The following is a 26,817-nucleotide window of genomic DNA, read 5'->3' on the forward strand; positions in this document are numbered from 1 at the left end:
TGTTTTCACCATCAACGCCACTTTTCACCATCAAAGCCACTGTTTTCACCATCAAAACCACTGTTTTCACCATCAACGCCACTTTTTCACCATCAAAGCCACTGTTTTCACCATGAAAGCCACTGTTCACCAACAACGGCCATCACCTTCACCACCACTGCCATTGTCACTACTATCACCACCAATGCCACGACCATTTATATCAACAAAGATCCGCCGTGTAGCCTGAACAGACTGATGGGGCAAGTGCTGTTAGCGAGCACCTATGAAGGCTGGAACGGCACACGAGGGGGTGGGTGGCCAGCACCACGCCCGGCCGCCTTTGTCTCCCTAGTGGCGATGTTTACAAACCAGGTACTCATTTGAGGCTGAGTCTACCTAAGGGATGCCCAGGACTGGTTCAGATAATCGTCACCGTGGTGTTGGCCGTTAGCAGGAATGGAACTCTGTTCTGCAGGTTCGTAGGGCAGCGCGCTAACCACTGCACCACCGCTCCCCAAATGAGTTCACTACAACACACACACACCAAATTGTATGACAGACTGCAATATTAATCCAACGAGTTATACTTTACCCATGAACATTCCACTATGCTATACAACATCGTACAATACACTTAATGAAATGTGAACGTGCACACACATACACACGTACTAACAAGATATAGACACACATACGAGTACACAAAACGCGTATGCTAATTAACAAGAAAGTAAAAAAAACGTTAAAACTTAAGAATTAAAAAAATACCGTATACAATCGTTAAAAGCTAAGAATAAAATACAAAAATGATTAAAGACTGATCATTTTATTACGGTAATCTTAAAAAAAACTTGCATAACAATGTTATGTAACATAACAACGTTATGTAACAAACAAAATGTTACATAACAAAACCATGTAGACAAACCCACGCATACAATCACAATTTAACAATTGTGAAATTATAACAAATGCATCATAAATATAAAACTAAAGAGCTTAGAGGCCGATCTTGACACTGCTGGTAACCACGGCAAGTCCACTCAGCTGTTTGTTGCTGTTGTTGTGGCTGTTGTTGTTGTTGCTGTTGTTGTTGCTGTTGTTGTTGTGGCTGTTGTTGTTGATATGGCTTTTGTTGTTGTTGTGGCTTTTGTTGTTGTTGTGGCTGTTGTTGTTGTTGCTGTGGCTGTTGTTGTGGCTGTTGTTGTTGCTGTTGTTGTGGCTATTGTTGTTGTGGCTGTTGTTGTTGTGGCTGTTGTTGTTGTTGCTGTGGCAGTTGTTGTGGCTGTTATTGTGGCTGTTGTTGCTGTTGTGGCTGTTGTTGTTGCTATTGCTGTGACTGTTTCTGTGGCTGTGGTTGTTGTTGTTGTTGTGGCTGTTGTTGTGGTTGTTGTTGTTGCTGTGGTTGTTGCTGTGGTTGTTGCTGTTGTGGTTGTTGTTATTGTGGCTGTTGTTGTTGTGGCTGTTGTTGTTTTGGTTGTTGTTGTTGTGGCTGTTGTTGTTGCTGTGGCTGTTGTTGCTGTTGTTGTTGCTGTGGTTGTTGTTGTGTCTGTGGTTGTTGCTGTGGTTGTTGTTGTGTCTGTGGTTGTTGCTGTGGTTGTTGCTTGCTACGAAGACTTTCAGTGGAAGCCCCCCCAGTGGGAGCGAGGTCTCTCATTGCCTTCTGCTGCTGCTCCCACAGTCTGGGCCCCACCGCCTACCCCTCGTGCTGTCGACGCCCTGCCACGCTGTGTGTTGAACTTCTTTCGCACCGTACGTCGCCAATCGGAGGCGCGGGGAAGGGTCAACAATTGAGTCGTCGTTTGATGTAAAGCTTTCGTGACTGCAGGGATTCATATTCTTGGTTGTTTCGGTAAAGTCACGTAGAAGGGAAACAATAAAATAATAAAAATATAAAACAATAAAAATATATAATAATAAAAGTATAAAAATATATAAATATTTTAATAGTTTTATTGTTTAATATAGAAGAAGGGAAATAATAAAATAATAAAAATATAAAACGATAACAATAATTTTATATTTTTATTGTTTTATATTTGTATTATTTTATATCTGTATTGTTTTGTATTTTTTATTGTTTTATCTTTTCATTATTTTATAATTTCCCTTCTACGTGACTTTACCGAAAGAATCACGAATATGATTTGAAGCATGTTTTATTTTGTGGGGGGTGGGTGCAGAGCCTTGTGACGTCATATTTGAGGGGGGGGGTCTGACTTTTTGTGACGCCGTGTGACGAATGGGGGGGGGGGGTAAAAAATTGTCCAAAATCGCGTGACGTCATTTATGGATGGCCCCTAATGAACCCAAATAAAATACTTCCGTATTATTAGATGAAAACATTGTTAAGTTGTATGTGTATATGTTTAAGTGATTCGTTTACCTTTCCTACACTTCGCCTGTTGTTGTGACGTTCTGACCCGCCCCTACCAAGACGTCTGTGACAAAGAGCTTCATAGCTCTTCGGATTTCTGCTGCCACCTGCCGCAATTCGCCGCAGTCCCTTGCCCCTATCCCACACCACCCCATCCCCCCGCCCCTGAGAGGCCCCACCCCCTCAACACGAAGCCCCGCCCCCCTGTATAAAGCCCCGCCCCTCAGCAGGAAGCCCCGCCCCCTCAGCAGGAAGCCCCCCCCCCTCGACAAGAAGCCCCGCCCCCTCACCAAGAAGCCCCCCCTCAGCAGGAAGCCCCGCCCCTCAGCAGGAAGCCCCGCCTCTCCGCAGGAAGCCCCGCCCCTCAGCAGGAAAGCCCGCCCCCTCAACAGGAAGCCCCCCTCAGCTGGAAGCCCCGCCCCCTCAGCAGGAAGCCCCGCCCCCTCAACAGGAAGCCCCGCCTCTCAGCAGGAAGCCCCGCCCCTCAGCAGTAAGCCCCGCCCCTCCACAGGAAGCCCCGCCCCTCCGCAGGAAGCCCCGCCTCCTCAGCAGGAAGCCCCGCCCCCTCTCGAGAGCCAAGCTCCTCCCCTCGCCGCGAGTCTCCACCCAGTGCCCCTTGACCCGGGAGGCAGAAATCTCCGGCTGGAGTGGAGCAGCAGTAGCAGGAGCAGCAGGAGGAGGAGTTGGCGACGATGTTGACGCTGGCGCAGAAGAAGAAGCGGGACAGCAGTGGCGGTGGCGGCGCCGGGACCCGCAGCAGCAGCGGCGGTGGCGGCGTGGGGGGGAACCCGGCCTCGGTGGGAGAGGGAGGCGGCGGCGGCGGCGGCAGGCGGGTGTCGGTGCGGGACAAGCTGCTGCTCAAGGGTGGGTGGGTTGGTAGTCGTCGTCGGTGGGTGGTGGTGGTGGGTGGTGGTTGTTGGTGGGTGGTGATGATGGGTGACGATGGTGGATTGGTGGTCGTTGGCAAGGTGGTGGTGGTGGTGATGGTGATGGGTGATTAGTGGTCATGGGTGGGTGGTTGTGACGGTGGTTGGTGGTGGTGGGTGGGGGACTGGGTCTCAGGGATATCGAGATCAGGGAGACCAGGGAGACCGAGTCCCAGGCGAGGAGAGGAACCAGGTCTCATGTCAGATCCCAAGGAGAGGAATCAGGACCTGTGGCCAGGGAGATCTCAGGGCCCAAGGAGAGGAATCAGGTCCGGCTGAGATCGTTGAGATCCCAGGGAGGGAAGGAGAGTGACACGATCTCAGGGAGAGAGACCAGATCCCAGTGGGAGAGGGAGACCAGATCCCATGAAGAAACAGATCAGGTTCCAGGCAGAGTCAATATCTCGCAAAGAGACCAGATCCTACACAATTCTGGCAAATCGCCCGATGAAGTTGGTTGTAATCGCCAGCGAAACATCGTACTCAAATTGTAAATGTTGTGGATTTACTCTCCATCACACCGATGTGCTAAATTCGTAGCTAATTGGCATTTTTTTTCCACGTGACAACCCTGACTAATTGGCTGTGTCGGGTGGTGGTGTGTTAACGACACATTTCTATTATTGACGCGATCTAACCACAAAAGTTTTTTATGAAGGAGAATAGGTCTCAAGAAAGAGTCCCAAGGAGAAGACCAAACAGGCCCCAGCTAGGGAGACCTTCCCATGCACAGAGGCCAGGTTATCAGGATTGTTGCTGACAAGCCTGTGTTAGAACAGTCGGTGTATTTACACTTATTATACAAACATAGGGCAGTGTTTGTTCTTGATGCTGCTAGAGTAGTTTCAGTCTGTGCTTATACATTCACAGCCAACACAATTCTTGAAAAAAATACGAACCCAATGTATTTTTAAGGGTTGGATTTCAGAATGTTTTATCAGAATCAAAATGTTTGTTTATCCTGGAGGAGTCCGATGAACTTTAAAGTCCAGTAGGGGCGGGTAAGAACGTTACAACAACAAACTTTACAAAAACATGATAGTCTACATGTTACACACAAAGGTATTACGTGTTATCACACCCTAAAATGTGTGCTTTTCTTTGTAATTTCAGAAGTTGCAGATCTGGCTTCAAACCTCCCAAGTAAGTACAAGGGATTGCTGTAGATCTGAAACTTTTGACTCGATAAATAATTACTGAATATATGAATAATTAAGTGGTTACATTTATAGACTCAACATTAGCACAATGTGCATGTACAAGCAGTCTCCGGTTTACGACGGTCCCATTTTCGACGAATCACTATCGAGCTCTTTTTCAGAAGCGACCTGGCCACAAATGATAGCTCAACGAGGAGTGGCTTATCATGTGGAAATGTCTGGCAGCCAAATACTCTAAAGGGTTGTTTTGAAATGTTGAGAGGAAAACCGGAGGACCCGGAGAAGAATAAACAGGACCACGGGGAGAACATGCAAACTCCAAATATACAAGCATCAGGGTCGGGATCGAATCCACAACCTCATGTATACCAGGCGAGGTAGTTAACATCTCGCTACCACGGCGCCCCTGAAAAAGATTTTTATAGCTCATCAGATTCCTCCAGGAGAAATACATATTTTGATTCTGAGATGCCTGGCATCTACTCATTGAACACGGCTGCATATTAAGGGGAAACGTATTTGTTTATATATAATCGATTAGAAAGTTAATTGTTTCAATAGTGGTCAACAGGTTGTGTTGTATATTATTGAAAATCCAGGTGCATTTCTGTTTGGATAGGACTTGTGGGTGATACAGACGTAAAAAATTGTGTTGTCATTTGGAGTGCGATGACTTTGAGCTGACAGTGTTTATGTAGATGGTTAAATAGGAGCACTCAACCTTGAAGGCTCGCACTGAAATCTGAGGACCTCTCGTGGAGACGGAGGAAACATTTAATGGGCTGTTTTTGAATGTTATTCTTTGCTTTCTTCCCATTCAGTCATTTGAAAACCAGCCTTTTGCAACTAATTCGTAATTAGGTGGGTTGGATCACGTACATACTATGTGTGTCGGAAACCCTCCTTCACCCAACACAGCCAGTTATTACAGTTATCACGCGAACGAACGTGCCAGTGTATTACTTCTTCAGCACTTTACCAGTGTGTTGGAGATCAATACCACGTGACAACATTATGAATCTGCAGTGTAAGGGGAGGAGAGTCTACAACACACATTTTGCTTACACGATCTGACAACCCAAAAAAATAATTATGAATCATAACATCGGTCGAGAAATCCTACGTGCTACGTTTAGACACTTTTGACTTAACCTTGCATTCATCCAACCCGTATCTAACTACATTTGTGTTGTATGTATGTATGTGGAACTTCTTTCGCACCATACGTAGCCAACCATGCTAATCGGAGGTGTGTTCGCAGACACATGTAGGACAAACTTTCCTGACCCGAACAAGCTGCATTTCCTACAGCTCACCATCACGCCAGGTGAGTGCGGCGGGATGTCCAGTGCAGCACGTGGTGTATGTCAATCGCTGGAGAGAGTGGCGCTTAAAACAATCCTGAGCCTTGTCCTGATTGCTGAAAGCACATGCCGATGTGTCTGCGTCTTAGTGCATGGATCCAGTATTAAGAGCACTGGTATTAACACATTCTTGCGGAGGGAGCTGGTAGGAACGTTGGGTTGCTCAGTCAATGGCCAGGGTCAACGGCGGCGTGGTGTATACCGCAAATATGGCCGACTGTGAGGGCGGGCACAAGCCGGTGTGAGTAGGTTAAACGTTGAGTTTTATAAGGGCACCACGGGGTGACCAGCCTCTCCCCACCTAGCCCCTCCCCACTCAGCCCCTCCCCTCCCACCCCCCACCCAGCCCCACCCTCCCCACCCAGCCCCTCCCCACCCCACCCAGCCCCTCTCCACCCTCCCCACCCAGCCCCTCCCCACCCTCCCCTCTCCACCCAGCCCCACCCCTCCCATTTTTGGATGCACGATGGACGGACAGACACAACAATCCCCTGTGAGCTGGTGTAACCAGGAGGTTCCTACCAGTAACAATGTGTTTGATTCTTGGCCACTAATAACATTATCACTGTTGGCTACGTCCGTTGCGAAATAAGTTCAACATACATAAGAGGCATGTGGTATCCGAACCTTTTATGGACCTCCTCTGAGTCAACTTAACCTCATTTGAGTACCTAGTGCAATGTATGAACATCAGCACTGGGGAGAAAACGGTGGCTGGGCATCTTATGCCACACTATGTTGCGAATTACGTTAGGGGATCTTTAGCATCCACTATGAAGCAGACGGCGCGCGGAATTACAATGGTTATTTTACCCACAGTAACAATCAGAGCGCCCACTGCATTTGAACCGTGAACCTCTCCGCAACAAGCGGCGAATGCATTCCCGCTGGGCCATGTCACCGCTTGATGACATGTCAACGCCACATATGATTCAATTGGTGTGCGTGAGCATAAGAATTAGTTCTAGATTTGAACTTTTCGTGACTGCAAGGGTCCATGCTCTTTGGTTTTTTCGGTAAAGTCACGTAGGTAAAAAGGAAAATAAAAATAAATAAAATCACGACGGAAGCTTGTGTTGCCTCCGAAACGTCGTGATTTCATTTATTTTATTTTTTACCTACGTGACTTTACCGAAAAAACAAAATAGCATAAGAATTAGTTTAAGTAAACCAATCATTACATAAGTAGTGCTCGCTAACAGAGAATTATTAATGCCAAAGTTTGATCCTTGTCTTGCGTGTTCTCTTGCAGATGAAGGCTACTATGTCGGAGGGAAATTTGAGTTTGAAGTCGATGTCCCAGATGCCTATAACATGGTGGTAAGTGGCTTCTTGGCCTGCATATGCACGTGTTAGTGGTGCACTGGTATGGTACGGGGGGGAGCACTGGCACGATGGTTAGTGCACTGCACCACAAACCAGGTGGCCTGAATTCGATTTATTCGATGTATGGCCATGGCTATGATATCTTAACTGGTCTACGTTCTTCGCCAGACTCGGTCTTTAACCCAGTTTCAAGTTTATTTGTCAAACTGTTTAAGAACTCAGAATACGAGGATAGTCTGATTTGCAAAGGGTGCCCTGGGAAATTAATGTGCCTCGTTGCGGCGTGTAAGCACCGAGGAGACAAAGGTCACCGGGCACCACCGCCCCGTGTAAGTGTGAGCACTGTGTAAATCGTTAACACGGGCTAAGTGATCGTGATTGGATATTACCAACGTGTCGTGTTCCATTGCAGCCCCCCAAAGTGAAGTGCCTTACGAGAATATGGCACCCCAACATCGCCGAGACGGGCGAGATCTGCTTAAGGTGAGTGTGTGCGCGCGTCGAGTGTTCGTCTAGGGCAGGGGTCGGCAACCCGCCGCTCCGGAGGCGCGTGCGGCGCTTCAAGGGCTGATTCTAGATTTGAAGCTTTCGTGACTGCAAGGATTCATACTCTTAGGTTTTTCGGTAAAGTCACGTAGGTAAAAAATAAATAATAATAATAATAATAAATAATAGAAATAGTAATAGAAATTAAATAATAAATCACGACGTTTCAAGGACTGCTTCGTGATGTTATTCACGTTTACTGCTGCTCTTGAAATATTGAGTTTTTAACACCGAATCCAAAAATAAATGGATCTTCTTGTTATTTTGGTTGCCGACCCTTGGTCTAGGGGGCAGGGTTCTTTCCATATACAGGGTGTTTCAAAAGATGGACCCAATTTCAAAGCAGTATCTTTTACGATGGCAACATGTTACGATTACACAAAAAGTTACAAACGGTTTAATGAGTTATCAAGTTTTACTAACCATTTTATACATGCTCTATGTGCCCTCCACCTGCTGTACGGACAACATCGAGACGATAGTTGAATTCGTCCCAAACGCCTCTCAAAGTGTCTTCTTCCGCTGAAGTAACCGCTGCCGTGATTCTGTTTTTGAGGTCGTCCAGATTAGTCGCGAATGGTGGCACAAAAACACGGTCTTTTGTGCCACCACGCTCTTTGACATTGGCGGATCAATGCCAAAATTCCTTTGAAACGCACGCTGCACCGCAATTACGGATTCAGTCTTGCTGAACTGCAGAACGCAAAACGCCCCTTGTGTGTTGTGGGGGTGACATCCTGCGAATGACTGAGGCTGGGGGCTGTTTGTGCGCTGGGAGAGGCATCTAGCGGTAATCATTTGAAACTCTATGCCCCGCCCTCCTCTCTATGCCCCACCCTCTCTATGCCCTGCCCTCTCTATGCCCCGCCCTCCTCTCTATGCCCCGCCCTCCACTCTATCTCCTGCCCTCTCTATGCCCCGCCCTTTCAAGTGGTAAGAGTTTCATTCAAGGGCGGTTCGTGGTTGCAGAGATATAGCGATTTCAAATCGGCTCATTCTTTTTGAAACACCCTGTATTTATCGGCGGCCCACATAATTAAACTACCGTGTGCTGGGACAGTGTCAGACGTCACATGCCGTCATGTCACGTTTGCACATGTGACCACAAATCTGTAACTCTTGTCTTCAAGTCTCTCATCTCTTGTTCATCTCACGTTCATCTCATCGACCTTATTTCTTGTTTATAGCTCTTCCTTCTCTATGTCTTGTTGATCTCACTTTCATCTCCCTAATCTGCACCTCCTCGCCCTTAACGGGATGACCGTTTGCAATGCCAACTCGCCCATGGACTGCGTGTTTCTGTTCCCCCAGTTTACTTCGTGAGCACTCGATAGACGGTACTGGATGGGCTCCCACACGCACGTTGAAGGTTGTACTGCTTCCTTACTCTTTACGGAAGCTTAAATGCCTCCTCTGTGTGTCTGCGTGTATATATATATATTTACATTTTCGGCATGGCGAATTACTGCTTGCCATCCGCCTTTATAAACAAGCCACATTCATAAACAAAGCATGTATCATGAGCTTAAGAATCTGAGATTCAATGCATCATTACACCCCAAGTGTATGTGATAGATTTAATTCACAATGGAAAACCAATATTTCATCAGCCTAAAGAAGCGGCAGTCATACATTCCACCATTTGGGTAATAATCATTGTGGCGTTAATTGTGTATGTAAAGTTGGTGGTTGGCGGCTTTTTGCGTGTTATATGGGTAGCCAACATCGACTCTAACCCCGACTCCTGTTAGTATTAGTTAATTCACAATGGCCAGCCGTGCATGTGGGATATGTTGGCCGTAACTTATTGGCTTACAGAGTGCCCAAGGATGATATTAATACACTGGCATTGCCATGAATTTATCACGATCTCTGTAAAGTGACGGCATTGTCTGTTTTGTACTGCGTCGTCTTGAGGAATCATTCCTTTATTTTACGTTCTTCGTATGGCTGATGTTGATTTAGAGCAATTATTATAATTTTACACTGAGCTGCTTGAGCCAGATAATTGCGTCAGGAGTAGCGGGGCTGATCATTTTGATGCCTCCTCCGTAGTTTTGTTAATTGGGAGTTGAGTCGTCACACGTTCCACGGTCTGTTTTTGGGTGACCACAGCCTCACGCTGGCAGAGAGTGTGTTTCTAATTTTCTATTTGTGCGTCAACTAGCCGCTCCTATGGTGTGTGCGGACGTGGTTGAGGGTTGTTCACAATGAGCTGAATGAAGATTGTAGTTTTCCAAGACGATTTCATTTTGACTTTGCCCAGTCTCCAATACACTCGCTCTCCTGTGCATACGATGAAGGAAGGAGACATTGGGGTCCTAATTGACTAAGCGCGAGCAGATATGGATACAATTTTAGACAGGCATTTCTTGAAATAGTCAATTCACAATAACAATTCAAAATAATGAGTCATTTTTGTATCCATTTTAGTGTCTGATTTGTTAAGTTTCTCATTTGTAGTATCCCATTTGTTCCCAAAAACCAAAATGTATTAACTTGCATGCCGTGTGCACAAGTCGTCATCTGTTTTACACGCACACACAATGTGACACGTAAGATATATAGCCATTCTCAATCCACTGCTTGATGTAGGTCTCCCCATGCCATACATCAATAAAAAGTAGATTTTGATAAGTACGATTGTTACAAGCCTCCTATATAATACAGTATTTTTGTTACATAGTCATACCTATTGCTACTGTTATTTACCATGTGGGTTCCAAACTGTCTGAATACGATTTCAACTCAACTCTGTCTACAGTTCGTAGATGATTACATCCTCGATGTCACGTAAACTTAAAAACGGCTCAATCCCTAAAACGTACATTGTCATCCTCTGCTTAAATTAAAACACTGTAACGTAAACATTCAAACAATTGCAACCAGATTCATCAGTAATGCATTACACGGGCGAAGTGATCGTGATTGGATATTACCAACGTGTCGTGTTCCATTGCAGCCCCCCCCACAGTAAGTAAAGTGCCTTACGATCACCACAGCTAAGCTGTGTGAACAGGGAGACCACTCTGATTGAACGGTTGTGTGGTTGTGTGATTGTGCGGTTGTGTTTTTACAGGACGTGGTGTGGGGTCTCAACTCCCTCTTTACGGTGAGCCATGATCACTCTGAGCACTTCTGCCAGCGACCACACCACAGCCAGTCTCTGCTAGATTGGATCCACCAAGATTTGTAAATATGTGCAGCACATGTGCGCAGTTCTTTCGTCAATTCACTACTGGGATGAGGGGGTCTTCTTGCGTCATATTGGTTGGTGAAGGCGGGAAGCCGAGATGTTTGTGCATAGGACAGCACAACAATGGAGATTGTACTGCACTGCGCTCTGCCGACAACGTAGCCCCGTAGCAGCCTACAATAGCTGTGGTTTTATGCTGGATGGTCACCCGTTCAAGCGATAAGAAGGCTCTCAGACCCTGCTTAGCTTCGGAGGTTTGATGAAATTGACCACATTGAAGAGTTCTCATATGCATTTGAATGCTTTCCAACAGGTTAAAAGCCTTTATGGATTCGCTCTGTACGTCCGTATTTTAATATTTGCTTTTGAATTTTAGCCTCAGAACTACCCAAAGGCTTCTGAGCATTTTGGAAAGTGTACATAATCCATGCACACGCATGATGATTTTTTCACTCCTTTGTTCATTGGATCATGGATATGATTTCCCCTACAATGCCACTGTGAGCAGCGTGGATTAATTGCGAGGTGGCGAACAATCGTTGTTTGTGTGCGCATCCCTCTAGGATCTGCTGAACTTTGACGACCCACTGAACATCGAGGCTGCTGAGCATCACCTGCGGGACAAGGTGAGTGTCCCGCGGTGCGATCACTCCGCCACTGGCATGTGGCACCCGTCTCGTCTCGAGCGGGCAGATTACGAGATGACGCAGCCTTAAAACAGCAGGCGGATTTTATTGTGTAGATACACATTGGGGTTGTGCGTGATGCGGGCTGCCTCACATGATTTTTAAGTAAATAGGTTTTTTTCTTCTTGGTTCTTTCGGTAAAGTCACGTAGAAGGAAAATAATAAAATAATTAAAATAAAATAAATAGGTTTTTCCATTTTTTCTGGCAACAAAACACCAAGCTGAAACCTTTTACAAGGAATCATGTGTGCATTAACCACAATGCTTGTGGTCAGAATGCAAACAAAAAACATACTCTGATAATATATGCACTGTCCTTGAAACGGATTGGTCCACACCAGAGATAGCTTTCTTTTGAGCCTCGTCTCAAACGGTGTTAGACCAGAGGACCCCAAAAGGCGTACAGCCCAAAGACAATGCACTATCAGAGTAATGAGAGCACGGGGTGAGCATCTACACCATGCGACCTCCTTTGTCCAGTGTAGTGACATCCGGAATGTCGCTGTATGGTGCCGGTCCAGGAGGTCGTGGCGTGCGAGGTACTTACGTCACGAACAGCACCGTGTTTGTTGCTGAGTGAGGCCGGCTCTAGCACAGCACGGCGTGCGATGCACCGTCATCGCGTGCACCCCGTAGGTGGGTGTGGTACCAGCCCTAGCGGGGCTTGGTGAGCGCTGGGATAGCACGGGCACTACACATAGCATGTAGTGCGAGCTCTCATGAGGGGGAGCGGGAGAGTGTCAGCCCAAGGACAGGGTTGCCCCGGGCCATGGCACTCTGGTTGTCATCCGGAGTGTCCATAGAGAGGGTCAAAGGTCGGGGGGCTAGCGGTGGTCACGTGTCCAGGGCGAGCTCTCGAGGGGGGTCGAGAGGGAGCTATAACGCTCGAGAAGGTGGGCGGGGCCAAGGGCGGAGCCGGCCCCGACCCGGGAGGATAAAAGGTGGGTCCCTGAGAGGGACCGGGGTCGCTTCGTTCTACAAGCGGGAAGCTCCACGTCCTACGTCTGAAGAGGCATCAACACGTGGCCGGGGACCCGAGTGAGGGTCCGACCCTTGGTAGCTGTAACTCCTATGTATAGTGCAGTTAGCTGGGTGGTCAGCACCCTAGGCTGTGTCTGGTAAAGGGGCAGTTACCACTTTTGTATATACGTGTTGCGAATAAATGTGTTGTCTCTGAAGAATAACGTCTGCAACTCAGTTGGACCCATTACAACAGTACCAAAATATGATAATAGGGTTTTCCCATTTTTACTGGCAACAAAACAGGTGTTAATATATTAAAACACCAAAACTGAAAACTTTTACAAGGAATCATGTCTGCATTAACCACAATGCTTGTGGTCAGAATGCAAACAAAAAACATACTCTTGACAACATTGGTCAACACACTTTTTCTGGCATAAGGTATTCCAACGGTTTTTTGGGGTGCTGATTCCAAATCTGGCATCAGTTGTTGTCTATCACATCAGGTTTTTGAGATATCAAATATTGCATTTTCAATAAAAACTGCAGAAGAAAAATATGAAATAAATGTGGATATCTACATAAAATTATATTATAAACACACGATCCTAAAAATACAGCGCCATATTTTAACACTAAAGCAGTCACTGACTCGCAACAACTTGCAATCATAAGTGACAGAGTTAATTTCGGGTAAAATCAATGAAAATGAGGTATGCCGATAGCATAAAAATGAGATGTGATAGAGCAAATTTGAGATCAGATTTGGAATCAGCACCCTGAAATTAGTCTAAAACAGCTGCAAAAGTCTAGGCCAGAATTTTTTTTTATTTGTTGACCAGTGCAATAGAAGCATTGTGGTTATTTGTGGTTAATGCAGACATGATTCCTTGTAATAGGTTTCAGTTTGGTGTTTTAACATCTTAACACTTGTTGTGTTGCCAGAAAAAAGGGGAAAGACCTATTATCATATTTTGGTACTGGCAAAGGTGGTCCCATGATGATTTTTAAGGTCTGTTAATGAGTAAAAGCTCTGTTAATGATAATAAAAATTACCTCGAGTCTTGGGTATCATTGTGGCACTTTAGCGATGTCACTCCAACGCGTTTTAAGAGAAAGGTAATGCAGTAACGTCAGTCCACGTATGTGATTGTAAGGTGCTTTTTCACACCATTGAGGCTTTGAACTGGTGTCTGACAGCCCAGGCCACACAGCCCAGCGAAGTACCATTTGTTTTTTAGGTTGCAGCTTCATAAAAAATACACGCAATGGTTGGGTGGCTGAGAGATCGGAGCCCTGAGCTGGATTCGAATTCGGTCAACTGGCTTTGAATAAACTGTCCATGCCACTCTTCATACAGACTCTGTGTGTTAAATGTGCCTCCGTGTGGTTCTGTAAGCCTCGGCAAGAACCGTGAGCCATACGAATCCTAAAGATTACCTCGTCTGGCTCTGCTTTTTTTCATCGGTTGGTGTTTTTGTGTGTGTGTGTGTATACTGTGTGTGTGTATACTGTGTGTGTGTATACTGTGTGTGTGTGTGTATATACTGTGTGTATGTATACTTTGTGTGTATACTGTGTGTGTGTATACTGTGTGTATGTATACTGTGTGTGTATACTGTGTGTGTGTGTATACTGTGTGTGTGTGTATACTGTGTGTGTGTATACTGTGTGTATGTATACTGTGTGTGTGTATACTGTGTGTGTGTATACTGTGTGTGTGTATACTGTGTGTGTGTATACTCTGTGTGTGTGTATACTCTGTGTGTGTGTATACTCTGTGTGTGTGTATACTCTGTGTGTGTGTATACTCTGTGTGTGTGTATACTCTGTGTGTGTGTATACTGTGTGTGTGTATACTGTGTGTGACTGCAGACTCCTGCATGCTTGTTTATGATGGTTTGACTGGCACTGTAACTGGTTAGATTTTTTTTTATTGTTATCCCCATGCACCATCTGGCATTGGCAATTCTTATTTCCAGGGTGCTCATAACCATTACAGATCACGTGTTTTTTAAAAGTCACTCTTGAATCTGGGCAGGATGGTGGTGGGAGTCAGGTTTTAGATATGCATCCGTATGGGGGGCTTTCCTGTAGACAGTGTCCCATTGAACCATCTGACACCAGATGGCTCAATGGGACATATATAAAAACCTGACTCCTACCATCCTTCCCAGAAGAATTCCCTCATCAAAACTCTACACCATAGAGCTCGATGTATTTCCGACCATCATCACCTAGCCAGTGAACTGGAACACGTACACCAAGCTCTCAAGATCAATGGATATTCAGACTACACAATCCGTAAAGCTATTACCCCAACCTTTGGGAAAGAACCATCTGAGAACCCAATCAAAACCATCACCTTGTCATACACAGCAGGGGTCACCAAAAATATTTCCAAAATCATGAGCAAACAAGATCCAGGTTCGATTTAATACAGTACATAAAATTCGTGATCTGATCCCATCTGTGAAGGATGTGATCCTGACATGCAGTACCCTGGCGTCTATAAACTAAGCTGTGTCTGCGGCAGTAGTTACATTGGGGAAACTAAGCGACATGTCTCGGACCGTGTTCGTGAACATAAGGCAGATCTGAAACACGGTAGGACCAATACCTCAGCCGTGGCTGATCATTGTTGTAATGCGGTGGGCTCACGAAATTGATTTCTCTAAGACGAAAGCAACTTTGCAAACCCACTGGCTATCAACAAAGATTCGTTCATGAAGCCATCCATATATATATAGACACAGAGACAACTTCAATCGAAAAAATGGGTATAAACTAAGCAATCATTGGAAGGATGTTATCAACCAGTTTAAGTCGTAACTAGTTGTGATGTTCCCATCCTACCACCTTCCGATGTTAGTTGTTATTTTCGGCTCTCTGATTTTACATTAACAGGTTAAATTTCCCACACTAACACAGCCACCTCGCTCGCCGTGCTCGAGGTTTTTGCTTTGCGATCTCCCATTAACATGCTGATCTCTCACATTAACATAGCCACCTCAGCGCACCTGCCGTGGAGGCCTCTCAACGATCTTACATTATGCTAATTTTTACTGGGCAGCCCTTTGATTGGTGGGAAAACCCACCACCGTCGCGGTCGCTGCCCACCACTTACATTAACATTGGCTGCTGACATTTGGGCTACACCTATTTCAAACCTTTATAAACAGTTTGCCTTTAGAGGCTAACCCCCTCTTCCTGATGACGAACGCTTGTGTTGTGATCGAAACGTCGTAGTTTTTTGTTACTTTTTGTTATTTTCTTTGAACCTATCTACGTGACTTCACCGAAAGACCCAAAGAATATGAATTCCTGCAGTCACGAAAGCTTTAAGTCAAGCTTCAATAAGATCTGAATTGGGCTGTAATAAGGCAAGCATTGATAAGCAGTTGACAGGTATGCATTATCACGAATTCAATACTTTGGAGAACAATCGCATGTTGGAAAGCATTACAGAATCGCATGCACATTCATCATTTTTCTTTTTCTCTTCCCTTCCCATGCAGGACGAGTTCAGGAACAAGGTGCAGGATTACATCCGACACTATGCAAGATGACTCGAGCTGATGAGGCCTTCGCATGCTGCTTTTCTCCGGTCCGTCTTCTCGGATGCACGGAACGGGAACGTGGGGAGGGACACGTCCGGGCCTGGCGCCGAAACTGCGTCCTGGTGGTGCGCGTGACCCCGTCCTGCACAACCTACGACCTCTCCTGCATTAGCCCAACTCGAGCCGCCTGGCTACGGTGCGCGGAGGCACACGCAGGACTCCTGATGTTCTCAATCTACCCTGACGGAACACGCTCGTGAAACAACTAGGGCTGTCACAAGTGCATCGGTAACACTGACAAGCACCTCCGTCGTTTACGATTAATCAGCCTGCCCGATAATCGGATTTGTCAATGGATGTTGGTTTGCCAAAGTGGCACGGAGGGCGGCGGCGGCAGCAGCAGCAGCAACAGGCGAGAATATCTTGCTGAAAGTGCCAGGTCGGCACCACAGGGTGATGGGTTCGATGCCCGGTCTGCTTAGGCGCCTTACCTCATTGCTGCCGTAGCAAAGCCGTGTTGAACGGCGCTGTATGAATAGAATAAAAAAATTACGAGAGCAATGACAGCATTCATTCGTTATCACCTTTTGAAAGTAAGCGATGAAATCTATGAATACTTGTTGATTATTCAATGGCGTGGAATAATGTAGATCAGCAAGTGACAGCCCTAGTCACAACTGTAGGTTTCCGCAACTGTGTCTCGCCGCCAAAGTCCCCAAACATCGCACGTTTGCTTGGTTTTACGTTTCGTTGAACATCGTGTGAGTTGAGGTTTCTTTTTTGCGGATGTTGCTTTAAGGTTTGAGGGGCGAGCGTTCTCCGGAGGTCGTCGTGTTTTTATGTCGCTTGCTGCTGTTTACCGTTACAAGGCGTTTTGTTTTGCACGTTCAGAAGTGACTTCCAGAAAATGCAATGTGATAATGATCATAAACGTGCCCCCACGCACCTCTGCAATTGCAAAAGAACCACTTATTGCATCGCCGTTACAAACAAGCGTCGAGGATGAAAGTGCTGAGCTGCATTGCAGGAAGAGAATGCGTCATGAGCTGATGTGTCGCTGAGTGTGTCACGATGTACTGTTTACTTGGTTTGTTGCTTCTGTAACGCACAGCAAATTGTTCATTAAAAAGAAAACACCCAAAAGTATTTGCCGTTTGTAATACTCCTGTCATGTATTTGTCTAGGAAGGCCTCGCCGAGTCTAAAGACTCAGGAGGGGGTCCTGCGTTGGGATGTCTTAAGATCTCCAGCATCTTGGTCATGAAACAAATACCTTGGATATGCAAGCAGAGTCTGGAGAGAGTGGGCAAGAACTTTGATCCTTATCTGTGTATGATAGTTCAATGTTAACGGGACATTTTACTGGTAGGAACCCTCCTGGTTACACCAGCCCACAGGGGATTATTGTGTCCGTCCATTGTGCATCCAAAAATGGGAGGGGTGGGGCTGGGTGGAGAGGGGAGGGGCTGGGTGGGAGGGGTGGGGCTGGGTGGGGAGGGGCTGGTCACCCCGTGGTGCTCTTATAAAACTCAACGTTTAACCTACTCACGCCGGCTTGTGCCCGCCCTCACAGTCGGGCATATTTACGGAATACACCACGCCGCCGTTGACCCTGGCCATTGACCGAGCAAACCAACGTGCCTACCAGCTCCCTCCGCAGGACAATGTGTTCTTGAGGGACTTGTTATCTTGGTGTGGTCTGGGACTTTCTGCGATTTTTGCTGCTCTGCCCAAGCTTGATAAATCGGTCGTATACACTTAATTATTTTAATTGCATTTGGTGATTTGATTTGCTGGCCCGTCGACACTGGACATACAGCTGTTGAAAAAAGAGGTTCACAGCTCATCGGATTCCTCCTGCAGCCAAAATAGAGATTCTGAGAAGGAGAGTGGGTGGGGCTAGACGATGGAGTGGGCGGGGGCTATCGAGAGTGGGCGGGGCTAGACGATGGAGTGGGTGGGGCTATCGAGAGTGGGCGGGGCTAGACGATGGAGTGGGTGGGGCTATCGAGAGTGGGCGGGGCTAGACGATGGAGTGGGTGGGGCTATCGAGAGTGGGCGGGGCTAGACGATGGAGTGGGTGGGGGCTATCGAGAGTGGGCGGGGCTAGACGATGGAGTGGGCGGGGCTATCGAGAGTGGGCGGGGCTAGACGATGGAGTGGGTGGGGCTATCGAGAGTGGGCGGGGCTAGACGATGGAGTGGGCGGGGCTATACGATGAGTGGGCGGGGGCTAGACGATTGAGTGGGCGGGGCTAGACGATGGAGTGGGCGGGGCTATCGAGAGTGGGCGGGGCTAGACGATGGAGTGGGTGGGGGCTATCGAGAGTGGGCGGGGCTAGACAGAGTGTGCGGGGCTCTGGGCGGGCCTCCCCCTCGTCGCCCCTAGCGACGCGCATGCGCGGTGACAGTGCGAGGAGCCTGGGCCCAGATCACAGCCGCCCGGGGTGAGGGTGGTGAGGGGGGCGGGGTGAGGGTGGTGAGGGGGGTGAGGGGGGAGGGGTGAGGGTGGTGAGGGGGAGGGGGTGAGGGTGGTGAGGGGGGTGAGGGGGGCGGGGTGGTGAGGGGGGCGGGGTGAGGAAGGTGATGATGCGGTGATGGTGATTGGTAGGGATTGTGATGGCAGTGGTGGTGATGGTGATTAGTCGTGGTGATGGTGGTGATGGCGGTGATGGTGATTGGTAGGGATTGTGATGGTAGTGGTGGTACTGTCGCGGTGCGCGCTGCGCTACGAATCCGTCAACACCCAGTGACGAGCATCTGAACCGGGGCTTCCCCTAGGTCCACTCAGCCTCAAATGAGTACCCGGTGTAGTCTGTAAACATCGCCACTGGGGAGACAAAGGCGGTCGGGAGTGGTGCTGGCCACCCACCCCCTCGTGTGCCGTGCCGGCAGGTTGCTACTCGCTAACAGCGCTTGCCCCAACAATCTGTTCAGGTTACACGGGGATCTTTGGTGATGTGGTGATGATGATGATGAGTGTGATGGCAATGGTGGTGGTGGGTGGTGGTGGTGACTGTGACTGTGGTGATGTGGTGATGATGATGATGAGTGTGATGGCAATGTGGGTGGTGGGTGGTGGTGGTGGTGACTGTGATTGTGGTGATGGTAGCAACAGCGCCCGTTCTTGGTGAGATTTCAGCGTTTCGTGAGGGTGATCGCAGTTGTAGTGCTAGTTGAGGGTGTTGATAGTGGCAGTGGTGGTATGATGGTAGTGTGGTGGTATGATGGTAGTGTGGTGGTATGATGGTAGTGTGGTGGTATGATGGTAGTGTGGTGGTATGATGGTAGTGTGGTGGTATGATGGTAGTGTGGTGGTATGATGGTAGTGTGGTGGTATGATGGTAGTGTGGTGGTATGATGGTAGTGTGGTGGTATGATGATAGAGTGGTGGTATGATGGTAGTGTGGTGGTATGATGGTAGTGTGGTGGTATGATGGTAGTGTGGTGGTATGATGGTAGTGTGGTGGTATGATGGTAGTGTGGTGGTATGATGGTAGTGTGGCGGTATGATGGTAGTGTGGCGGTAGTGTGGTGGTATGATGGTAGTGTGGTGGTATGATGGTAGTGTGGTGGTATGATGGTAGTGTGGTGGTATGATGGTAGTGTGGCGGTATGATGGTAGTGTGGCGGTATGATGGTAGTGTGGTGGTAGTGTGGTGGTATGATGGTAGTGTGGTGGTATGATGGTAGTGTGGTGGTATGATGGTAGTGTGGTGGTATGATGGTAGTGTGGTATGATGGTAGTGTGGTGGTATGATGGTAGTGTGGCGGTATGATGGTAGTGTGGCGGTATGATGGTAGTGTGCTGGTATGATGGTAGTGTGGTGGTATGATAGTAGTGTGGTGGTATGATGGTAGTGTGGTGGTATGATGGTAGTGTGGCGGTATGATGGTAGTGTGGCGGTATGATGGTAGTGTGGTGGTATGATGGTAGTGTGGCGGTATGATGGTAGTGTGGTGGTATGATGGTAGTGTGGTGGTATGATGGTAGTGTGCTGGTATGATGGTAGTGTGGTGGTATGATGGTAGTATGGTGGTATGATGGTAGTGTGGTGGTATGATGATAGTGTGCTGGTATGATGGTAGTGTGGTGGTATGATGGTAGTGTGGTGGTATGATGGTAGTGTGGTGGTATGATGGTGTGGTGGTATGATGGTAGTGTGGTGGTATGATGGTAGTGTGGTGGTAGTGTGGTGGTATGATGGTAGTGTGGTGGTAGTGTGGTGGTATGATGGTAGTGTGGTGGTATGATGGTAGTGTGGTGGTAGTGTGGTGGTTTGATGGTAGTGTGGTGGTATGATGGTAGTGTGGTGGTTTGATGGTAGTGTGGTGGTATGATGGTAGTGTGGTGGTATGATGGTAGTGTGGTGGTATGATGGTAGTGTGGTGGTTTGATGGTAGTGTGGTGGTATGATGGTAGTGTGGTGGTATGATGGTAGTGTGGTGGTATGATGGTAGTGTGGTGGTTTGATGGTAGTGTGGTGGTATGATGGTAGTGTGGTGGTTTGATGGTAGTGTAATGTTAGCTGGTGACAATCGTGGCTTTGATGATGGTGCTGTAGTTGGTGAGAGTATGGGGAGCGGTGGTGCAACGGTTAGCACGCTCACAGACAACATCAGGTCGACTCAGTCTCTGTTTATATAAAAAAACAATACCACTGGGGAGACAAAGGCGGCCGGGCGTGGTTGCTGGCCTTCTCATGCCCTGGTGTCTTCATAGGTGATCCCTGACAGCGCTTGTCTCAGCAGCTGGTTAAGGTTACACGGTGGGGAGGGGATCTTTGTCTTGGTCGGGGTGGTGGTGGTGGTGGTAATGATGATAATGGGATTGATGATTATTCGTAATAATGCTGGTGACGGTGGTTGTGGTGGGATTGGTGGTCGGGGTGATGGCGGTCGTGATGGTGATGCCATCGTTGGTGAGGGTGATGGTGGTGGTGACAGTGATGACCGCTGAGGTTAGAGTTGGTGGTCATGTTGGTGACGATCATGATGGTGATGAATAAAGTGATGATGATGTTCTAGGGATGCAGCCGATTCTCTCGTTTCTTTTGTCTTTTCTTCCGATTTTGCACAACCCATTTGAGAGAACAGTCCGCAGAAGGGGATATCTCAGAACTGCTCTTAAAATGTCGTCAGGTGACCTTAACCGCACGAGTTGGCATCGCTTTGTCACCCGTCCTGCCACACAGGCAGCAATGCCTATTGCATGGCAATCAAAACTTGTTAATTCTCATCCATATGAAGTGCAAAGCCAGATGAAGTATATTTTGTGCGTTAATTGGTGACTGAGCTGGAACTCAAGTTTAATTACATGCAGCTGAAACCCGGATTCTAACCCAGTATCTGAGCGATGCCAACTCAGCGGTCCGTCTACAAGCCACCTTGCAGCTACGCCAGTCCTCTTCACGGTGCCGCCACGTTGATGCGTCTAACCATACATCATCTGCCCCTTGTCCCACAGCCCCGCGGCCTTGCCCCCCCCCCCGCCAGCCCGTTGGGATGTCTGGCGGAGCGTGCTTCCCGCTGCCCGACGCGCCACCCCCGGCCTTGGCCATCCTCCAGGAAGCGGCAGCGCTCAACGGAGGCTGGGGAGAGTCCAGCTCAAGCTCTAACTGCTCAGATGGTTGTTGCCACGTCCTCCCCCACCCATCCCCCCACTTACACTGATCCGCGTGATCCTTTACAATAGAGCCACGGTGGCGAGATGTTAACTACCTCCCTCGTCTGGTATGCAGAAGGTCGTGGGTTGAACCTGACCCTGATGCTTGCTGTATCATCGGAGTTTGCTTATCTCTTTTTTACCGTGGAAAGATGTTAACTACCTCGCCTGGTATACAGGAGGTCGTAGGTTCGATCCCGACCCTGAAGCCTGCTGTATATTTGGAGTTTGCGTGTCTCTCTCCCCGTGGTCGTGTGGATTTTTCTCCGGGTCCTCCGGTTTTCCCCTCCACATTTTAGAAACGACTCCCTGGCCCCTGTTAAAATCCAAGTTCAAGACCTTACTTTTTTTCTCTGCCTCTGACCGACTGCCTCTATCCAGAATAAATACACCCACTGTTTCTGTGCAGCATCTTGAGATGTTGTTGTATTTAGTTGTTATATGAATCCACATTTGATTGTACAAGCAGGTTTTTTTTTAATTTACGTTTCTTTTTTCAAGCCTCAGATGAATCGGATAGCTCTCGGGAGGAAGAGGAGCCTCTGACGGAAGAGGTGCCAGCCAGCGGCACGAGGCTACGGCGTGGACAGGGACTCGTCCGGCAGCAGCGACATGACGGCAAGTCTCCCCAACACTTCCCCTCCGTCCCCAATCCCTTCTGCGCGACCGCGGGGCAAGTGTCGTCACCCCGGACGCCGTTGTGCTCGCGCCGACCGCTGCGATGTCGTCGTACAGGCGAAACCGACGGCGTGGCCGAGAGCGACGGCGACGGTTCCGACTCGGCGCCCGCTGACGAGGAGGAGGAGGCTCTCACGAGGGCGCGGCGCTCTGCCAGCAGGAGCCGGCGTCCGCGTGGATCGCAGGAGACGCGCGAGCGGACGGGCGCGAGCTCGGCGCCGGCCGACGCGGCGCACGCCTGCGGCGACTGCGCCAAGACGTTCGCCGGGCGCTCGGCTCTCGAAAGGCACCGGGGCAAGAAGCACGCGGCGTCACGCGCGAAGGCGCGCAGCCTGCAGTGCGAGGTCTGCAACAAGAAACTGGCCTCCTACAACGGGCTGTGGCGGCACCGCAAGACGCACACGGGCGCGCGGCCCTACCCGTGCGACGTGTGCGGCAAGAAGTTCTCGCGCCTCTCCAACGTGACGCGTCACAAGCGGCAGCACTCGGGCGAAGCGCCCAGCATGCCGCTGCAGTGCGCGCAGTGCGGCAAGCGCTTCCCGTACGCGTCGGCGCTGCGCGTGCACGCCCGCACCCACACGGGCGAGAAGCCGTACATGTGCGAGAGCTGCGGCAAGATCTTCTCGCACACGTCGGCGCTCAACGAGCACAAGCGCACGCACACGGGCGAGAAGCCCTTCGCCTGCGAGGTGTGCGGCAAGCAGTTCTCGCGCAACTCGGTGCTGGTGCTGCACCGCAAGATCCACGTCGGCAAGAAGGCTTTCATGTGCGACGAGTGCGGCAAGGAGTTTCTGCTCTTCTCGCACCTGGCGCTGCACACGCGCGTGCACACCGGAGAGAAGCCCTACAAGTGCCTGGAGTGCGGCCGCGCCTTTGCGCAGTCGTCCAACCTCACCAAGCACATGAGGACGCACACGGGCGAGAAGCCGCACAAGTGCGAGGTGTGCGGCAAGGGATTTTCGCAGGCGCGGCACCTCTTGCGCCACGTCACCACGCACTACAGCTGAGCGCGTGGGCCCCTGAGCGCCACGTCGTAACAACACAGCTGCCGATGAAATAACGATTCGTCATCGATTGACATCAAGCGTTATCTGGATTTACTTTTTTGTGCTTTTTTACACCAATTACACAGCGTTTGTGGTAGTGGTGGCGCGACAAAGAACGTGTCACTTGGAAGGCTCACACCGGAGGGTCTAAGGCTGGAATACAGATTCGAACCCAAGATTTCAGCATTGCCAATGGCTCAGAATGAGCTCCCTGAGTCACCCGAATTAAAGTCACTTCTTAGCTGCACGGTACATGCATCGAATAATTGGTTGCAAGAATCGGTTGTTTTCAAGCCACATGGTTTTATACCACTACAAGTTCCACTTGCGCCGTACGGGCAAACGAAAGAAAGGGGTTTGAGAATCGAATCTTGGCCACGAAGCGTCACGATTTTCTTGAGCCATGGCAGGTGCCGAATCGTTACGTCTTTCCATACATGACTGGCATGACGCACGGTCGCTGTGGATGTCAAGACTGATGTACACAACACTACGACATTGCACTTTTTTAGGTTTGTTTATTAATTTTGTAACTTGCCTGGTGTCTGTAGGATGTGTTCGCTGATGCCCGGCGCGCGTATTTATGTTTAGTTATTGCCGTGTACATAGCGCTAACATCCCCGCGCCATAATTTCTTTACAGTGGAACGCGTGGAACTCGGCAGTTTACCAGCACAGGCTTTTTTTTTTTTACGCGGTGCCTGCTCTCATCGCGTGTAATACATCCCCGTTGCCACCACTGCGGGGGCCGGGTTTTGTGCGAAGATTGGAACAGAGACCACGAAGTGGCACTTCCTATGTCATGCTCACTTACGAATGAATAATAAAGTTTTTTTGGGTTAGATCGCGTAAGTGTAAATGTGTTGAAACCCTCCACCACCCGACACAGCCAATTCGTACGGGAATTGTCATGTCAACTAAACGCCAAATATATTTACAATTTGAGTACGCCCGATGATGCTGGATGTAATTAGCAGCTAAAGTTGGCTGTGTTGGATGGTGGAGGGTTTCGACACATACTAACGCGATCTAACCCAAAAACCTTTATTATGAATAATATTGGCCGCGAAAGCCTCCGTGTTAAACTCACGAATGTCCAAAGAGGTCGTCGGTGTATAGCCTGGTGCCCACGTAGGAAGTTTAGCAGGTGACCTGGGGTGATGACATTTATCCAGATGGTAACCACTTAAGATGACCACACCTTTAGTGACACCAATTATGTGTAAGTCCTACTCGCTTGAATTCCTAACGCAAATCACTTGCATTGCTCACATCAAGATATGGGTGTTGTTCAAGTTTAGATTTTTCGGGTGATATTGCCGCCAGTAAAGAAAACAGAGTGAAGCAGTAATGTCTTTTATTATTTATTCAGGAAAGCCTCGCTGAGTCTCAATAATTGTATGCTGTGGGCTCCTGCACTGGGTTGTTCGGGCAATTGCTCTTTAAGTAGTTTCACTAAAAGTGGGAGGGATTTACACCATACGATCCTCCTTTGCCAGTAGCAAAATATGATAATTGTTTTTTTACCCTTTTATTTGGCAACAAAACTGACACCTTTTTTTACAAGGAGTCATGTTTGCATTGACAATACCTGCGGTCAGAAAGGCGCCTTTTGGCGTCATCTGGTCCAACACCATGTGAGACTGGGCTCTAAGAAAAGCTGTCTCGGGTGTGGACCAATCAATTTCAAGGACAGTGCATACATTATCAGTTATGTGTTTTGTTTGCATTCTGACCGCAAGTATTGTGGTCTATGCAAACATGACTCCTTGTAACAAGTAAACCCGTAAAAACAAAGTTTTTCACTCTAAATCCTTTATATGCGTGGCGGCTAGAGTTCTCTCGTCCTCTGGCTTGAGATGGCTGCAATCTATGGGTCAGATGATTGTCTGCCAGTATTAAGCAATTGGTAATTAAATATTTAATTAGTTTTCCTAAACAGTGTAAAATTTTGGAAAAAAAATTTCACGAAAATTAATTGTCACACACAACGAGTCTGTGTGGAAAATGTCAGCTCGATTGGATCACGGGAAGTGGGTTAAAAAACGAGCGAAAGATTTGCACGGTCCTAAGCAAGCAAGCGAACTTAATATAAAGGATTAAAAATATATTCGCCTGTGGAGGACGCGGGGATCGATCCCGTGACCTTTGGCATGGGAAGCGAGGGCGCTACTAACTGCGCTACTCCGCCACGGCCTGTGGAGGGGTTACGCTCTGGGCTCTTACACTCTGACGTTCAGCCAAAGCCATGAATGCGTTCTATTTGAATATATGTAAAATACATTTTTTTTGCCTAAAAAAGTGTAAAATTTTGGGATTTTTTTTCACGAACAATAATTGTCTCGCACAACGAGTCTGTGTGGAAAATGTCAGCTCGATTGGATCACGGGAAGTGGGTTAAAAAACGACCGAAAGATTTGCACGGTCCTAAGCAAGCAAGCAAGCACGCGAACTTAATATAAAGGATTTTTAAAAAAAGGTGTCAGTTTTGTTGCCAGATAAAAGGGTAAAAAAAACAATTATCAAGTGGGAGAGAATTAGTGTGCCCGGAGATAACCCACGCACACGAGGAGAGAACACAATAAATATCCATCCACATGGGTTCACATAGTCACTTTCTGTGCTGCCATGACGTGGCCCGCAGGCTTGTTGAGTTTCACAGAATTCTGCGCGGTCCACTCAGCCATGCATCCAGAGCGCTCGCTTACGGTGTGGGGCTGTTGACCTTCAAAGCTGGCCGTGTGTGTGATGCCCGAGCAAGGCACCAGAGTCACCAACATGCCCATATCGCACTACTTTCACCCGCACTACTTTCACCCAATATCGCGTCGTGTGACTGTACGCGTAGATTTTCTTTCGTGTGGCCAATGAAGAGCAAACAGACATTCTGTTCCAAGTGACTTAGGGGCCGTCCATAAATGACGTCACGCACTTAGGGGCGATCACACATTTGTGACGATGTGTGACAAGGGGGGGGGAGGTGAGAAATGTGACGTCACATCAAAATGCGCAACTTTAAATAAACAGACAACACGTTCTATTAAATGAAATAGACTTTTTAATAAATGTTTTCTCCTACAACATCAGAGTGCAGCGCCACATTACATTACAATTCTATGTCGCAAAAAATATATGCTTCCAGCTAAACTTTGTTCTTTTACATCACACGAGTCTACACCGTACTATATACTGCCATAGACAAACCCAACATTAAATTACATACTGTATTACTATACACCACCTTATACATTGTAATATTAGACTCGTGTGATGTAAGAGGACAAAGTTTAGCTGGAAGCATATTATATTGTTTGCGACATAAAATTGTAATGTATTACTTACTG

General features: G+C 48.0%; 2 protein-coding genes across 2 annotated transcripts; both read left to right on the forward strand.

Annotated features, from left to right (window-relative positions):
- Positions 1-2,992: 2,992 nt before the first annotated feature.
- Positions 2,993-17,220, forward strand: UBE2F (ubiquitin conjugating enzyme E2 F (putative)). Its single transcript, XM_061554343.1, has 9 exons — positions 2,993-3,223; positions 4,399-4,428; positions 5,707-5,772; positions 7,062-7,129; positions 7,548-7,618; positions 8,993-9,050; positions 10,761-10,793; positions 11,441-11,503; positions 16,046-17,220. The coding sequence occupies exons 1-9, from the start codon at positions 3,052-3,054 to the stop codon at positions 16,094-16,096; spliced, it is 612 nt and encodes a 203-aa protein (XP_061410327.1). The 5' UTR covers positions 2,993-3,051; the 3' UTR covers positions 16,097-17,220.
- Positions 17,221-18,505: 1,285 nt separating this feature from the next.
- On the forward strand, positions 18,506-24,820 carry LOC133344268 (zinc finger protein 16-like). Its single transcript, XM_061554344.1, has 4 exons — positions 18,506-18,532; positions 21,553-21,714; positions 22,252-22,368; positions 22,486-24,820. The coding sequence occupies exons 2-4, from the start codon at positions 21,591-21,593 to the stop codon at positions 23,433-23,435; spliced, it is 1,191 nt and encodes a 396-aa protein (XP_061410328.1). The 5' UTR covers positions 18,506-18,532; positions 21,553-21,590; the 3' UTR covers positions 23,436-24,820.
- Positions 24,821-26,817: the final 1,997 nt, after the last annotated feature.

The sequence above is a fragment of the Lethenteron reissneri genome, chromosome 19 (genome assembly GCF_015708825.2).
Source record: "Lethenteron reissneri isolate LAM-NWPU_2019-01 chromosome 19, ASM1570882v1, whole genome shotgun sequence".
Lineage (NCBI taxonomy): Eukaryota > Metazoa > Chordata > Hyperoartia > Petromyzontiformes > Petromyzontidae > Lethenteron > Lethenteron reissneri.